The sequence below is a fragment of the Cyanistes caeruleus genome, chromosome 19, assembly GCF_971803275.1.
Source record: "Cyanistes caeruleus chromosome 19, bCyaCae1.hap1.1, whole genome shotgun sequence".
Classification (NCBI taxonomy): Eukaryota; Metazoa; Chordata; class Aves; order Passeriformes; family Paridae; genus Cyanistes; species Cyanistes caeruleus.
This window is the reverse complement of record NC_141719.1, coordinates 11,076,976-11,093,457: the sequence shown is the minus strand read 5'-3', so window position 1 is coordinate 11,093,457 and position 16,482 is coordinate 11,076,976. Positions and strand designations below refer to the sequence as shown.

General features: G+C 66.9%; 1 protein-coding gene across 2 annotated transcripts; it reads right to left on the bottom strand.

Moving 5' to 3' along the window:
- Positions 1-2,727: 2,727 nt before the first annotated feature.
- CBX8 (chromobox 8) lies at positions 2,728-6,872 on the bottom strand. Of its 2 annotated transcripts, none has more exons than XM_086857124.1 (5): positions 6,760-6,872; positions 6,366-6,409; positions 6,126-6,191; positions 5,961-6,051; positions 2,728-5,797 (listed from the first exon to the last, which is right to left on the bottom strand). In XM_086857124.1, the coding sequence occupies exons 1-5, from the start codon at positions 6,826-6,828 to the stop codon at positions 4,973-4,975; spliced, it is 1,095 nt and encodes a 364-aa protein (XP_086713250.1). In that variant the 5' UTR covers positions 6,829-6,872; the 3' UTR covers positions 2,728-4,972. The 2 variants fall into 2 exon arrangements, with proteins under 2 accessions (XP_086713250.1, XP_086713251.1); XM_086857125.1 differs by having other exon boundaries at positions 5,961-6,027.
- Positions 6,873-16,482: the final 9,610 nt, after the last annotated feature.

Genomic DNA, 16,482 nt, shown 5'->3' with positions numbered 1-16,482 from the left:
TTGGGGGAAGAATCAGGAATCTGGGAGCACGGGGGTGAGGCTCTCACCCACACACCAAATGTTTGCTGTTTGGCCTTTGCAAATCCAAACTGATCAACCATGTGCCTTTTGGACCGTCCTTATCTCAGCCTTGTCTGTGACACCGGTCCCACGACAGGTTTGTGCCTATGCAATGCAGGGTGGTCACAGGGTCTTGGGGACACCGATGGGGAGAGGTGTCCTGGTTCCAGTGGGACACTCAGCAGAGCCCTGCTGAGCAATGTCCCCAGAGGGGAAGCTGGCCTGGCAGGGATGCTCTGCAGCAATAGGATGTGTGGATTGGTTTCTCCAATCTTTCTGAAGAGGCTCCAAGGAGGGGCCAGGCCCACAGGGCAGGGCAGGAGAGGAGCTGTGGCAGCAGGTGAAGCTGCTCCCTCCAGAGCCGCTCTCTCAGCTCCCACGGGTTTCTCCATGCGGGGCCTGGCTCCTGCCTCCTGCTTGGGCAAAGGGGACAGGTATCCCAGGCAGTGCCCTCCATCACCCTCCCTTCCCAGGCACGTCCCCTCCGGCAGCACAGGACTCTCACCACTTGCTATTGTGCCTTTTGCTCACCAGCTGGTTCAATTCCAAAGGTCTAACGATGGTGAAAATGATAATCCAGGGTTTTTGTCTGGCCATCTCACCCTACATTTCTTCCCCAGCCCCTTTCTCATTTGATGTTCTGGGATCTTGGCTCTCCCAGCAGCGCTGGGGGGTTGAGTGCATGGTTCCCACTGGGGTTTGCCTCCCAAAGACACATCCTGTGAGGAATTTACTGGAATCTTTGGTGGACAGGGGTTGGAAGACCCCTGGTTGGTGCAGACCCTGGTTATGTTCCATTAGGATTCAACCTTTTATTTTTATTTTATTTTTTTTTGAGTTTGCTGCTATGGGTTGGCATGTTCAGCCGGGCGTCAGACAGGCAATTAAAGGTTTGTCACTCGTCATTTTCTAAGGGGTTTCCGATGTGGAAAGTCCTGCGGTATTTGTATAGTGAATGGATATTTTCCCCAGGCATAATCTGGTTAAGCATCCTTGTTGTTTTCCATTGGACTGGAAGAGGTGGCCGGTTCAGCCATCATCCCGAGAAAGTGAGTCTATTTTTATATATATATTTTGTACCAAAAAAAGCCAGGAGTACACGGAGGGATGGAGATTGGTTTAGGGGTTTGGTTTGTGTTGCGATTCTGAGCTGCGTGTGAAGGGCTCCAGCGCCAGGAGAAAGGTTTTGCTGACAGAAATTTGAGACAGGTGAAAACAAACAATTGTTCTTGTAGCTTGTGCCAGTCACTGCTCTGATTTGTACGTTTTAATTAAAGAGAGAGCCAAATCGCTCCTGTATGACACTTGTAATTGCTTTAAACTGCAGCTGTTTGTTTGATTTTATTTTCTGAGAACAAAAGTCGGGGATGTTATTGCCCTGGGAAAGCACGAGTGCTATGGGAGCAGGACCAGCTCCCCAGCAGCCCCCCGCTCCCTCCCGGCCCCTCGCTCGCGTTCCTTGTGCAGTTTTCGGGTGTTCCTGGACACTCACGCTAATGTAGCACCCCAGCTCTAGGCTGCTTTTAATTTATTTGCAGGAAAACACTCGGAGACGGCTACGTCGGGTGGGAGGTTTTGTACGACTTTTCCACACTTCTTTTTTTAGCATATCAATAAATATTTTTTTAAACTTTTCAGCCTCATGTGGTCAGTGCTCCGGGAGAGCTCCGGTCCCCCCTCCCTGCCCCCGGCAGCGCCCGGAGCCGCCCCGCTCTCCGTGTTCCGGGCGGGGTCCCGGGATGGGCGAGGCTGGGAGCGGAGCCGGGGAAGCGGAGCCGGGGAAGCGGGGCCGGGGAAGCGGAGCCGGGGAAGCGGGGCCGGGGAAGCGGGGCCGGGGAAGCGGGGCCGGGGAAGCGGGGCCGGGAGACCCCCGGCGCTTTCCCCGCGAGGGTCCCCCCGTGCTCGGCTGGGGCTGGAGCTGCCGGTGCACGGCGGCCGGAGCTCCGGTGTCTCTGCCCGCAGCGGCGGCCCCGGGCCGGGCCCCGCTCCTGCGGAGGGCGCTGCGGGAGCTGCGGGAGGCGGCCCCGGGAGCTGCGGGCGCTGCGGGAGCTGCGGGAGCTGCGGGAGGCGGCCCCGGGCGCTGCCGTCGGTGCTGCCGTCGGTGCTGCCGTCGGTGCTGCCGTCGGTGCTGCCGTCGAGCCCCGGCAGCCGAGCGCCCCCGGGCCGGCCCCAGCCCCCGTGTGAACGGGGCCCCCCCGCCGGGCCGGCGGAGAAAGGAGCCTTTGTGCGGCCGCTGCCGCCGCTCCTCCGGCGCTGGCAGCTCCGCTCCCCACCCGCCCGAGCAGAAAAAGGAGGTTAATGAGGACACGGCTTTAAAAAAACCCCATGGAGCCCCCCAGCCCCGCCCGCCCGCCCGCCTGCACACAAAGGCCGCGCTGGACGGGCGGGGGCCGCCGCGCCCCGAGCCGCCCCGTCGGAAGGGCGGAGCGCCGGGCCCGGCCCGGTACCGGGGGAAGCGCTCACGGCGGCCGCCACCGCCCCCTCAGGGCACCCCGGGACCCCCGGGGGGGCGCCCAGACCGGCGGCATCTGCGGCCGGGAGCCTCCGCCTCCCCCCGGCCCCGTCGGGACCCGCACGGCTGGGAGGGAAGGGGCGGCAGGACCACCCACCCCGCACAGCCCCCGATGCTCCCGGGCACCCCAGGGCCACAAAGGGAAGCCAGACACGTTTCTATTTACAAAGTATATATTTAAACTGACATAAAAAGCAGGTCTCATATGGACATTCACGGCTGGCAGAAGACACGTAGTTAAGCTTCACTTCTGAGACTGAGATTTAGCCAAATCGCTTCTGTACAAGTCTTAGATTTAAATAATTCACCCGCACACGCCCGCACACACACACACACGCAGGGTACACGTCGCTATGTACAGACACACAGATACAGCCACAGGTACGGTTTGCTCCAGGTGCGTGTCGGACACACGGACACGGGGCCGGAGCGAAGCCCCAGCGGGGCGGGAGCGGCTCCGGGCTCTTGGCAAAGGGAAGGATCCTCCGGCCTCGGTGGCTACAGGAGCACAAACAGCTCAAACCCCCTCCTCATCCTCCAACAACCCCCGGTCCCCGTGTCAGCACCGGAACCGACACACCAGCTCTTCGTACAAACCACGTTAAAAATCTCCATTTTACAAAACGTCCTAAAAACAAAACCAAAACAAACTGGGAACTGTCAGACACGATGGCTCCCTTTGCACAGCCTATCCAGCATCCTGCCAGGCACCTCACGGGTCCCAAAAGGAGGATGGGGAAGGGAACCGGGCAAGGTGAGGCTGCCAAAGCAGAGATGATGCCCCTTGCCCAGCGCCTTCCCTCAGCCCCTGGGAGCTCCCAGGGGCCTTGAGGATCTCAGGGACGGGGGCTCTGGCTCAGTCCCAGCCCTCAGGCACTGCCGGCCTTGTGCTTGCCATGTGCCCGATGGGCAGAGCAAGGCGTGAGGACAGGGCCACCTGCTCCACCTCAGCCGAGCCACAGCCGGGCCCAGGGCCCTCCCTGGCGGGCGGGGGCACCCCCAGACCCTGGGACACTGCTGCACCTCGTCCAGAGCCCCGAGAGCCTCCCTACCCCTGCCAGGGAGGAATCTCAGCTCGGGATCCCAGCCCTGGGAGGAATCCCACAGGCAAATCCAGCACAAAATCCACCCGAGGCGGCGGGGCTGCTCCGCACAGGAATATTTTGCCTCTTGGCTATTGTTTAACCAGCGTAAGGAAAGGGAAATATTTATTGTCTCTGAATGCATAAAGGTGACCCTGGGATTTGTCAGGGATGTGGATATTACAAAACACTTTATCAGGAGTCTTCCAACAGTCCACAGTGAAGTAAACTGTGTTTGGGAATAAAAATAATAATAACCCACCTTCTGTAGCAGAATAAAGTAACTAAATATGGGCAGTGAGATGCTCCCTCCCCAACCTCTCTGGCATTTCAGGAATGTAAACAGAGGGGGGTTTTGTTGGGGTTTTTTGTTTTTGGTGGGTGGGGGAACAGAATCAAGCGACCAGACAAAATGAAAACAGATATACTCAGCTCAGTCCCATCTCCCACAACTGCTACGACAACTCTATTAAAGTGCATTTCAGTATCACCCCTCAGGAACCTTACACACACAAACTCCTCTCCTCCGCAAGAAAAGGGAATTCAAGTTAATACTCCAACACTTTTAGCCTTTTTATGGATTTCTGCTTTTTCCCGCCCCGACTTTGTTGCAACATGACTTTTTTTTGTTAGACTGGAAACACCCCATCCCCAACAACACTGTGAATTCAAGTGCTCACGTCAACTGTCAAGGGCAACAGTTCTGGACACAGCACACTTGATTGTACAAGCAACACCTTAAATCACAATCAAGAAATCCGGGCACTTCGCCCTCCGAGGGAGCAACACGTCCCCCTCCACCATCCATAGCATCATATGAAAAATAATAGTTAAAAAAACCCAGCACATACTTAGCTATGAACACCGTTATGTACACCGGCTCCTGCGGCAGATGTGTGAACTCGTTAGTTCTCAGTTTTATTGTCCTTTCTAGGAGCAACTGAGCAGTCACTGTTGTCTCCATTTAAATAAAACAACTCAGAGTTGAAATATATATATAGATATATATATAAGCATTTTTTCTTAAATAACATATTTACATCTAATAGAAAATATAACTCTAGAGATAATCTTTCCAACAAAACGTAAGACGTGAAAAAAAAACAAAACAAAAGAATGAGTTAATGAATTTAGGACAGTTTCTAAATTCTCTCCAGGACCAAAAACAAAAGAAAAAAAATTTAAAAGCTTTAAAAAAAAAAAAAAAAAAGGAGCATAAAAAAATAAAAAAAAAAGAAAAAAGAGAGGCCCACCAAGCTCTACCAAGCTTTTGTTTGGATCTGACTGAAGAAAAACCCCAGCACCACCTCCACCAAACTCATCGCTTCTCCTTAAAGAATCCTTGGTCCGTGCTGCTCTCCTTGATGGTGACGGTCAAAAAGTTAGAGGTCACATCAGTTACCACCACCTTCTCCAGGTTGTTGAGAGAGGGGCTCCAGGACTCCTCCTCGGGGTCCCCCAGGATCCTGGAGACGGGGATCCTGGCGATGAGGGAGGGTCTCCCCGCCGGGCCCCCCACGCCGTCGCGGTACAGGCTGCCCACGGCCCCCGGGCTCACGGCGCCGTGCAGGAGCTTGGGCCCGCCGGGGTCCAGCCCCCCCTGCCCCTTGGGGTCCAGAAAGTCCGCACGGTGCTTGGCCAGGCGCGGGGGGAAGGTGTCGGCCCCCGCCTCGGCGCGGTTGGGGCCGGGCAGGGCGCCGGGCAGGTCGGGCTCCTGCCGCCGGGCCAGCTGGATCACGCTGTGTCCCGAGCCAAACTTGGCTGCCCCCGCCGCCGCCTCCTCCATCTTCCTGGCCTTCAGGTAGTCCCCCACCTTGTCCCCCGGGTCCCCCAGTTTCCTCTTGGAGGCATCCAGAGACTCCGCAAGGTCCTTGTAAAGCTCCTTCCTGGGCTTCGGGCCCCTCTTTTTGGGGGTCTCTCCGGGCTTCTCTTCCACGCGGATCACCCGGTCCCGGATGCCGTCAGCCTTGGGGGTGCTGCTGCTGGAGCTGCCCTGGGGGGCCAGGGCTATGTTTCTCAGTCCTTCCCTAGCCCGGGACGTGGAGCCCAGCTCCTGGGGGGACCTGCCAGGATACGGCACCCGGATCCCCCTGGAAGAGTCACTGCGGAATTCATAGGTTTTGGCTTTGGCTTTTGCCTGGGCCTGCAAAGAAGATAAATCACCCAGTGACTTTATTATCCTGCCATCCGGCTGTGTAATTGCAACTTACGAGAGGCCACCTTTGAGGGGAGCATCCTCCGAGGGGGCCGGAGAGAGACCCCTGCTCCAGCTCGCAGCCCTCGCGCGCGGGCTCCGGCCTCCTTACCTTTAGCAGGAAGGTTTTGGGCTTGGGGCCTCGCTTTTTGGGCCCGTAAAGCTCCATTTCTCGCTCCCTAGAGGTGTTAAAAGAACCAAAGCTTCAATTCAGCATAGCTACAAGACAGCAACATATTTACAAGCGCAACTGCTACAGCTCGTAAAGGCCTTGTACCTCTCCTCGAAGGCGGCGAGCAGCCGGGCATCCAGGATGTTCTCCTCAGGTTCCCAAGTGCTGTACCTGGGGGGAGGCGGGACGAAGACAGGGAACAGAATAAGAAGCCCGGAGAGGGAACAAGATAAATAAAATAAAAAATAGGGGCATAAAGGAGGAGGCACAAAGGGGGAGCAGTGCGTGCAGCCAGCATCCCCCCGGCCCCCGCTGCAGCCCCCCGCAGCCCCACGGGCGACTTACTTCTGCGACCAGCCCTTCCATTTGACCAGATATTCCATGCGGCCCTGCGGATGGGAAGCGAGGAAAATAAATATGCGTGGAGCACAAACCGCGACGAACCGCGACGAAGCGCCCCGCAACAAAGGTCCCCCCGCACCGCCCCGAGCAGGGAGCGGAGCACGGCCCGGGGGGGCGGCGGGGGGGATGCAACAATGAAAAATAACGCGGATTTACCGCGCACACCCCCCCCGGGCGCGGATTTAACACCGCCCCCCCCCGGGCGCGGGGCGCGGAGGGCGGGAGCGGCGGAGCGGAGCCCGCCCCGCGGCGGGGGGAGGCAGAGCCGCCCCCAGCGGGCCGCGGCCGGGCTGCGGGGTGCCGGGGGCGCGGCGGGGCGGCGGCGGGAGGCACCTACTTTGCGGATGCGGCGCTTGAGCAGGGCCTCGGCCGCGAAGACGCGCTCCCCGACGGCCGAGAGCTCCATGTTTACGCGGCCGCTCGCAGCGCAGGGGCGGCCCCGGCGCAGCCCAGACCATAATACTCCGCCCGCTGACGTCACCGCGGCCCCCCCCCCGCGCGCGCCGCGCCGGAGCCGGGTGGAACATTCCGCCCGCGCCGCATTGGCCCGCCCGAGCCCCGCCCCCCTGCGTGCCCCGCCCCCCTGCGTGCCCCGCCCCCTTGCGTGCCCCGCCCCCCTGCGCGCGCCGCGTCCCGATGGGGCGGGGCGGGGCTTCGGGGCGCGCCCACTGCCCCGCCCATCTGGGCCACGCCCACCGGGCCACGCCCCGCTCGCGGGGACGGTCCCGGGAGCGCGGGAGGGGGCGCGGAGCACAAAGGGGACCCTCGGCACGGGCGAGGGGCGGCGTGGGGCTCCGCGGCCCCGCGGACGGGCCGGGTGGTTCCGCGGCACCCGCACCGTGCGGAATGGGGGGCTCCGAGGGCTGGCCCGCCTACCGGTGCTCGGACAAAGAGAGCGGAGTCAGGGCTGGGAGATCTCCCGCACGGACCGCCCGTCTCGGTAGCGGCGGAGCCCGCGGTGCCGCGGAGCCGTCCACGGACAGACGCGGTCGCGCGTGCCGCTCGGCGCCGCCGCCGCTGCGGGAAACGCGAATCCTTCCCGGCGATGCGGACACGACCGGCAGAACGGGGCACCGCGACCGCCGGTTTGGCGGTACCGGCGGCCCCCGGCTGCGGTGCCGGGGGGAGGAGAGGTGACCCGGGGGCAGCGGGGCGGCCCAAGGCGGGATTGGGTCCATCTCCCGCATTATCTGTCAGCAAACTGATGTAGGAACGTGGTTGCATTGCGAGGCTGCCAGCCGGTACCGGGGAGGCTGCCAGCCGGTACTGGGGAGGCTGCCAGCCGGTACCGGGGAGGCTGCCAGCCGGTACCGGGGAGGCTGCCAGCCGGTACCCACCGGCTCCCCATTCCAGGTCTGCCCCTCGGCACGGCGTCGGGAGACATCACCTTCTCCCCGAGGCGGCCACGGAAGAACGAGACCCGTGCGAGTCGCGGGGAACCGGTGCAGCCTCTGGAGACAGAAGGTCCCACGCGACCGGTTCTAGCGAGTGGGCAGGGACCCAGTCCGCCCCGTCGGTGGGAGGCTCCGGGAGTACCGGGCAGCCCTTCAGCCCGGTCCCGCGGGGGGAAGCGGTTCCCGTGTCCACGGGCACCCCGAGAGTGGGAAGCGCAGCACCACGGTGCGATGCTGAGTGGGCTCCTGCGGCCCCTTTCACGACGGACGAGACCAGACGAAGCCTCTCGTGGATCTGTCCCTGTGTGCCCCCCTCGGTCTCCTCTCCGCTAAGGAGCTCGAAGCCGACGAGCAGCGGGGCTCGGCGGCCGCCACGTTCACGCGTGAGAAGCCCACGGCGGGAGTGGCCCTGGGGATCCGGCTGCGCCCGCCCCCCGGGGAATGAGAGCACAGCCGCGTCGGCCCGGGGCCGGGGCCGGGGCTACGAGGCTCTTCCCCGGGACCGGGACCGGAGGGCACCGGCGGTCTTCCCATCCCGAGGAGCGTTGTTTCCCGGGGATCCGGGCTGCCGCCGTGTCACCCGGGCGGACCGGGACCTCCAACGGCGGACACGGGTGGGGCTTCGGGACCCCGCGGGGAGCGCCGACAGCTGGACCCGCAGGGCTCCACGCGGGACGCGGGGGTCGTGTGTCGGCTCTCCGTGGGCAGATGCCTCCTCCCACCGCCCCCGGCTGAAGTGAAACCGCTCTCCCGGGAGGAGGCGGAAGATTCCCACTCCGCGGCTCCCGGGTACTCCCACACCCCGCTTGAGACCCCGCGGCCACGGGAGCCGCCGCGACACGCGAGTTCTGCGTGGCGGGGCCGTGCCGGGGGGAAGCGCAACCTTCGCGCTCTCCCGGCCCCCGGCGAGCTGCGTCCCGGGAAGTTTTTCGTTAATGCCGAATTAATCGTTTTTAATTAAGGCCGGTCGCGGGGCGACTCGTGAATTGGCGTGGACGCGGCTCACTGGACCCCGCTCCTGGGAAGGCGCTTCGAAGAGACGGACCCGGCGGCACCGGGCGCACGGCCCGGCGCGGTGCGCGAGGCTCTGGCTCGGATCCTGACCGTGTCCCCCTGGCACGACGGGTGCTGGCACAGCGGCTCCCGCTCCCGTGGCCGTGGAGCTGCCGCAGCCCCGAGCAAGTTGGCGTCTGGCCGGCACTTTGGCTGTCGGTGTCCTCAGTGCGCGTTGCAACCGCGGTTCCGAGGCCGTGCCGCCCGGTACCGGCGGCCACACGGGAGCCCTGAGGGGCCGCGTAGCTCCCGACTGAGCAGCTGCCTTTGCCCCGCCGCCTGCGCGGGGCCCCGTGGCCACGCGTAGGGGCACAGAGGGGAGAAGCTGAGGTTCCGCCTGCTTCCCACGAGGGCATCAGCGGAAAAACAGCTTCAGCCTCCCGCCGGAACCCACGCGGAACCCGCGCGGGGCCGCAGCTGCGCCCCGGTTGAGGTGCGGGGGGGGCAGGGACAAGGCGAGATGAAAACGAGAACGGAGCGGGGAAAGCAGCGCGGAGCCACCGCCGCCTCGGGGAACCGCCCGGAGCCCCCGCGCGTGGGTGAGCCGGGACCGCGGCCGCTCCTGGGGAAGGAAGGAGCAGTGGGACAGAGCTGCTCCAGCCGTGCGGGACGAGGCAGCGGCGGGCGGGAGCGTACCGGGGCAGTCCTGACCGCTGCCGAAGGGTGATCGGAGACCTCCGCGCCTGCAGCCGGTGGCACCGCGGGGCCCCTCCCGCACAACCAATCCACCGGGAGCAGGAGCTGAGCGGGCACCAGCAGCTTTCCACGCTCCCAGGGTCAACGGCAGGAGCTTCCTGGGCGCCCCACGGGCTCTCGGCCGGGTGGAGCCGCTCATCCCTGCGGCTCCCGTCACCCACACCAGCCCGGGGCTCGGTTCTGGGGGCCTGGGACTCGGAGCCGACAAGAGGACAGCTCCGCACCGGCAAGAGCGTGTGCTGCCGCGGCAAACGCCGTTTCCGCCCATTTGACCCCAAACCATCCTCTCGGCTGCGGGGTCTCCGCTCCTCCAGCCCGCACTTGTGCGATGAGCTCTTCGGGGCTCCGAGAGCTGCTGGGGAGCAGAGTGCCCAGCCCTCCCCTCGCTTCTCGCTGTGCGGGGGCTACCACGGCATCGAGCTTTGCAACGAAACCAAGGGACTGCAGCCCCTCTGGGGGTCACGCGTGGCGGCGGCGGGGCGAGCGCGCGTGTCCGAGCGCGGCTGAGCCGGGAGAACGGGGCGGCGGGGCGGACCCGGCTCCAACCCAACCGGCGGCTCCATCGATCCCCGCATCGCAGCGGGACGGTTCCCCGCCGCTCCCGTGTGCTCCGGTGGCCGTGCTTCAGAAGCCGCTGCGTCCCACGGCCACCCGCGTCGAGGACGACAGGATCCACCACAGCTCCCAGCCCGAGCCGGCCCGGTTCCCCGGGTGGCCGAGGATGCTGGTGCCCTTCAGAGACCCCTTTATGCCACGGTCGCGCCCCAGTGCCAGTCCCGTCCCCATTTCCTGGACTATCCGAGCACGGCCCCCACTCTGGGACTGCGGAGGGGAGTAGGAGCAGAGCAAGTGGCCCTCGGCAGTAAAAGCTCGCCCGCTCCCGACCGGGCTGGCCCCGGGGTCCCCGGAGAGGCATCCTGCAGCCCGGGTACCGCCGCACAGGGCACAGCGTGCCCCGGAGCCGCTTTCCACGCGAGGTCCCTGCTTGCGTGGACACTTCCCTGAACTCTCAGGGAGCTCAGCCCCGGATGACCGGTCAGCCCAGCTGCCCGATTCGGCTGCGGCTTTCTCCCGGTTCGGTTCCGCTCCCCAGCCGTGCAGGAAAACTCTTCTTTCCCCCGGTAGCTGAATGGAGCCGGGAGCAGCATCGGCATTTCACTGCCCCGCGGACCCGTACCGGGCTGTGCCGCCGGGGGGGCGAGGACCCGGGACCCCTCGGCACCGCCGGCTCACGGTTCTGTCCCAGCCTGGGGGCACAGCCCGGCCCCCGAGACGCTGCCTTTTCGTTTCCGAGCAGCTCGGGGACAACTGGGGCGACAGCGACCGGCTCCGACCTGCGGCACCGGTACCGCACAGTGCCGGGGGGCTGCTGCCGGGTAACGCGGGGGAGATCTCGGGTGTGCCCATGCAGAGGCGACGCCGACCGTTCACAAGACCCCAGAAATTCCCGTGAGAGTAAGTTTTCGTGTCGAGGTGTTTGACATCGAATACATGGCAGGGCTTCCCCGGCGGCTCCGGAGGCGACGTGGCGACAGGAGGTATCGTGCCCCCGTGGACACGGCTCAGGTCCGGCCGACGCCTGGGAGGGCACCGGCTACGGTTGCTGCCGTTTCTCCGGGGACCGAAGGGGGCTGGCGGAGCCGCGGAGGGATCTCGGTGTGGACGGGCACAGAGGGAGCGAGAGGAACCCGTCTTCGGGGACTCTACCGAGAGTAGAGAGCAGAGGAACGCCCCTTCGATCGTTATTGCCCAGTTACCGAGGTTTTGGCCAGTCAGCGAAACGACCGCCCCGGTGAGGTGCAGCTCAGCGCCCGTCCCGGCCGGCTCTCGCCGCCGCCCCGGGACCGAGCCGCGCATCCCCCCCGGGGCAGTCGGTACTGAGGAGAGTGGCGGCCAAACCCTTCTGAGGCTCCACGGCCCCGCCCGGGAAGCGGCGGGCGCAGCCCGGCCTCGTCCCGACGGTGCCGCACCGAAACGCTGAACTTCCCGGTGTGTCCCCGCCGGCCCGGTGAATTCCAGGTGCTTTCCATAGGTGGCACCGTCCTCCTGGAAATGGCGGCTGCGGGCTCTGCGCAACCGGCGGCGTTCCCGCCACCCCAGGGGGGCACTGCCGCCCCCTCGGCCCCGCGCAGCCCCCCCGCACCGCCGGTTCCGCCGGGCGGAGCGCCCGCAGGAGCCCCCGGGAGCTGTGCCAAGCCCCGGGGCGAAGCGCGGGGCTTTTTCCCTCTGCGGTCCCCTCGGTGGAGAGAAGCCGCCGTTCTTTCCCGGAGCACAGACCCAGGAACGGTGGGGAGTCTCCCGCGGGAGAGGCCCACGCGTGTCCTGCAGCCATCGGTTCTTGGGGGCGGCGTGCCCTGAGCCCCCGCTCCGGCGAGACCGAAGGGCGGAATCCCCGCGCGGTTCCCTGCGGGCAGCGCCCACGGAGCGCCCCGACGGCAAAGCGCCCGCTCTCCGTTCTCCGGGCGGGCCGTCACATACCGGGAGCCTCTCGTCACCCCCGGCGCGGCCCTTCCGCGGGTCGCCTCGAACCGCCCGGGCAGGGAAAGTGCCGCTCCCGGGGGCGGGGGTCCGGGGGGCGCCGTTTATCGCCCGCTTCAGGCTCCGAGCGCTCCGCACAAAAGATCTTTTGTTCCCGGGGGCTCTGAATTTGCTCGTTATTTGTAGGAACATAAACACGAACTGTTTGCGGATGGGGAGAGGGAGGAACCGGCTCGAATGCGGCGTGGGGCGAGGAAATGGGAATGTTCCCGGGGGATTCCTGCACCCCATGCAGTCGGCGCGTCCCCGTCCCGCCGGCTGCTGACCGCCCAAGGACGGCAGAAGGACGGGTCTGTCCCGGCAGCGGCCGAGGGAGCGCCACGAGTGGGCAGCGGCCACGCGAGGGCCCCGCCAGGGCGGGACAGAGCCCCGCCGCGGGGGGAACTGAGCTGGGATGTGACAAACGAGACGAAATGCGAACCGAGCCGCCCGGGGCTGCCGCTTTCCCGTCTTTCACCCAGTCCAGCTCTGTCCCGGGTCCCGCCCTGCCCGTCCCTGCCCGTTCCCACCGTCGCCACCCGCAGTCCCGCGACTCCGCTTTTAACAAAAGCAATTAGAGGTGAAGCGCTGCTCATTTGCATTCCGCTTAATGACCGGCGGCGGCTTCCCCGGAGCGGGCGGGGTCCGGGGGCAGCGGCGGGCCCGGGCCCGGTGGGGCGGGGGGCGCGGCCCGGCCCCGCCCCCGCCGAGGCCCCGCCCACAGGCCCCGCCCCCCGGGCCAAGGTAGGCGCTGTATTTAGGTTCATGCCCTTATATGGTGATGCGCGCGGCGCCCCGCGGACGGCGCGCACCATATAAGGAAGCGGTGCCGGGGCCCGGGTGAGCTGGTGAGCGCTGATTGGCCCGCCCGTATCGCAGCAACGGCTCGCGCGGGGGGAGCGGCCCCGCGCCCCCCCCCCGGGCCCGGCCGGGACCCCCGCGGGCACCGAGCGGGGACGCCCCGCTCCCCCGGGACACTCCCGACGGGACCCCACCTACCGTGCACCCCCCAACCCCGCTGCTGCTTCTCTGCCCCTTCCCGTCCCGCGGCTCCCGACTCGCCATCTCGCCGCGGGTCTTCCCCGTGGACACCGACGGCACTCGGGAGCTACGGCACTCCGCAGCCCACCGGTCCGCTGTCTCCGCAAAGCCGACCGTGCCTGCCCCGCTCGCGGCAGAGCAGCCGGCGGGGCCGCGGGCTGAGAGCCGGCGGGACGGGGCGGTCCCGTTGCCCCGCGGAGCGGGACCTTGCTTGGGCAAGGGGGGCACGGGCGGGCGCGGCGCTGCGGACCGGGGTGACACCGGAGCGCTTTGCGGAGGAGGGCGGCCGGGGGGGGAACCCCGGGAGAGGTGTTCACAGGAGGCAGCGGCGCCGTGCGCCGCGCAGTTGGCGGATTCCGCGCACACGGGCGCCACCCGTGATTCGCCCATCCACGACAAAGCGGCAAAGCCTTCCCGTGCCCGGCCGCCACGGCGCGGAGCGGCCGCGGGGGAAGGTTCTCCCGCTCTCCGGGGGGGAAAGGACCGCCGCACCTCGGCCCTCACAGCCCCGTTATCGGGACATCCCCTCACCCCACAGACACCCGCGGCGAGCGGGAGCCTCCGGCAGCGCAGGCGACAGCCGCGCACCCACGCGTGTCCGCTCCTGCCCTGCGGGCGGGCTCCGGTGCCCGCCGCCGTGACGGGCGGGCGGCGGCGACACGGTGCGGCGACACTGGGTCGAGTTTTCGTTGCCGCTTCGCCGCGGAGCCGGTGCGTGGCCGAGTCATGGCCGCACGGTGACGCGTGCCCACGGCCCGATTATTTTTCTATATTTTATTTTTATTTCATTTTCATTTTATATTAAACCGAAAGCAAAGCCGGGCGCCGCGGGAGCGGCTGAGAGGCTGGTGTTCCTCTGGCGACTCGGGCTGCGGGGGATGGCCGGCCGCCCCTCCGCCGCGCCCCCCTGGGCTCGGAGTCGCCGCTGCCTCGGCGGGCACCGGGCGGGGGCTGCGGGCACGTGCACGGCGCTACGGGCCGGGCGCGATCGGGGCGGGCTGCCCCGAGCCCCCCCTGCGCCGCAGGTGAGGCCACACACCGGGCACCGCGGGCTCTGCTCCGGTCCCGCCGCCCTGCAGAACCTCTCACCGTTCCCCGCATCGCCTGTCCCGGGGCTCCCCGGGGAGGCCGGGGGCGATGGGGAGGGCTGCACCGCTTCCCCGCCGTCCCCCCCCCCCCCATGGCAGGATTCAGCGGGCTCCGCCGAGCAGCCATTTTCTGCAGCTGCTTCTCCACCAGAGCTCAGCCGGGCGGCGGGACCGGGCGGCGGCACAGCCCAGGGAACCCCCCGGCCCGCTGTCCTCCGCCGGGACGGGCGCCCCGAGCCCGGGCGGGCGGGGCCGGGGGTGGCCGGGCTACGCCGCAGGGCTCGCCGTGACAATCCCACCCTTTCCCCGCCATTTTGTTACCGTGCTGGCGTTTTCCCAAAGCAGAGACAGAGCGGGAGCCTTGGGAACGGGCCCCCGTTGTGGCGGGGCGGATGCCCCCCGCGACCCGTGCCCCCGTTCCCTCCCACCCCCGCCGCGCCGCACCTGGCAGCGGGGCTGGTCCCGGGACGCGCGGCCACCGCCGGCACCTTCCCACCGGGATCGCCTCGCTCCGCTTGGCGCCCCGCGCACCCAGCACCGAGGGTCCTGACTGCCCGAGTCCCTGCAGGACCCTGTCACGCCGGGCTGCCACCGAGTCCCGGGCCGCTGGCCCGAGAGGAGGATGCCGGTGCGCGGTCCCCGGCTTCCCTTCCCGGTGGAGCGGAGACGCGGGGCCGGTCACCGCCTTCCGCACACCCCATGGGCAGCGCAAGTGCCCTGACGGTCGGGGGGACAGTCCCGTCGGGGAGGGTCTGTCGCGGGGCCGTGCCGCCCGGCACAGAACCTTTCAGCACTGCCCGGTCTCGGTACCGGCTCCCCGCGGGACCAGCCCGAGAGCCCTCGCGGGAAGCCCGTGGGGACAGCGGCTGGCCCACGCGAGGCCGGGCGCCCCGTCGGGGCTGACGGCACGGCCTGACCGCCGGGGAGGGTGGTAGGGGAACGGAGGGAGGCGGCCGGGACGAACTGGAGGTGCGGGGACGGGCGGGCAGGACAGCGAATGCCCCGACGGGGGCGGCCGGTCCCTCCGCCCGAGCGGGGCTGGTGAGCGCCGGGTTGCCTCCAAGCACAGAACCCCGCCGGTGGGTGCGCGTCCCTCTGCCACGGCTGCACTCCCGGCCCGGGGGAGGCGGTCGGATGTGGAACTACGCGGGGGACCCCGGCACCGCGGCTGCCCCGTGCGAGTGGGAGCGGAGCGCGGCGGGGCCGGTCCGTGCCCGGGCTGGGCCCCCGGAGCCGAGCGGCGGAGGGCGGAGAAGGGAGCGGGGAAGGAAGGAGGGGGCTCCTGCAGTGCTGCAATGCAGCGCCGCGCCGAGCCCGCCGGCCCGGCCGCGCTCCGCCGCCCGTCACTGCGGCAATGCGGATGGAAGCCCCGCCCGGGCTGGGCCGAACCGGTCCGGGCATCCCCTGCCTGGCGGGGCCGCACCCTGCCCCAGTCGCGCCTGGCTGCCGCTCTCCCCCGCTTCCTCGGTCCGGTTTCGTTTTCCTCCTGCCCCTGCCGGGTCCGCGGGACGTTTCCTCCTGCGGCGGGACGCAGCCGGCTTGTGTCCCCGGGATCGCCCGCTCGCCTTGTGTTTGGGGCTGGCAGGGGCCCTCATTCTGCCTCTGGCGGACGCCGCCAGCAGCCCCCGGGTGGCCCCTTCCAGCACCCCGGTTTCTCTCTGCGGCTCCCCTCGACGCCGGGACTTGCAAAGCCCCCGGTGCTGCGCCGACTCGGGGCGGATCCCCGGTCTCTGCCCTGCTCCGTTCCAGCTTCTCCCCGGGAGAATCTCCCTCCTCCTCCCTACCTATCCTCCGCCTCTGTTTCCCCATCTCCTTCTCCCTTGTTCCCGCTGACCCCTCTGCGCAGTCCAGCATCAAAGAGCGCTGCGGGGCCCCAGGCGGGGCGGGGGTCCCGGCTCGGCTTCGCTTCCCCGCGGCTGCCGGCGGACACTCGGGATCGCAGCCCCGCGGCCGCTCGTGGAGCACCCGCTGAGGGGGAGCCCCGCGCCGCAGCCGTCTCTCCCCCGCCCCCGAGGTGCCCGTGTGCGATGATGTGCGAGCAGCGCCCTGGAGAAGGGATCATTCAGCTTGTAAAAGCCACTGATAAAGGCACAAACCCGTCAGGGCACGGCAGATCATGAGGTGCATAAATATCGGGGCTTAAGCCGGGGGGGGGGGGGCACTATAGCCCCCCACTGGCCGCCCCTGTCCCACAGGCTCTGGATCATCCCCTCTCTGTTCCACTTTTGCCGCAGCAACCTAAGGCTGGATCCAGGAATTCTCTCCCAGCCA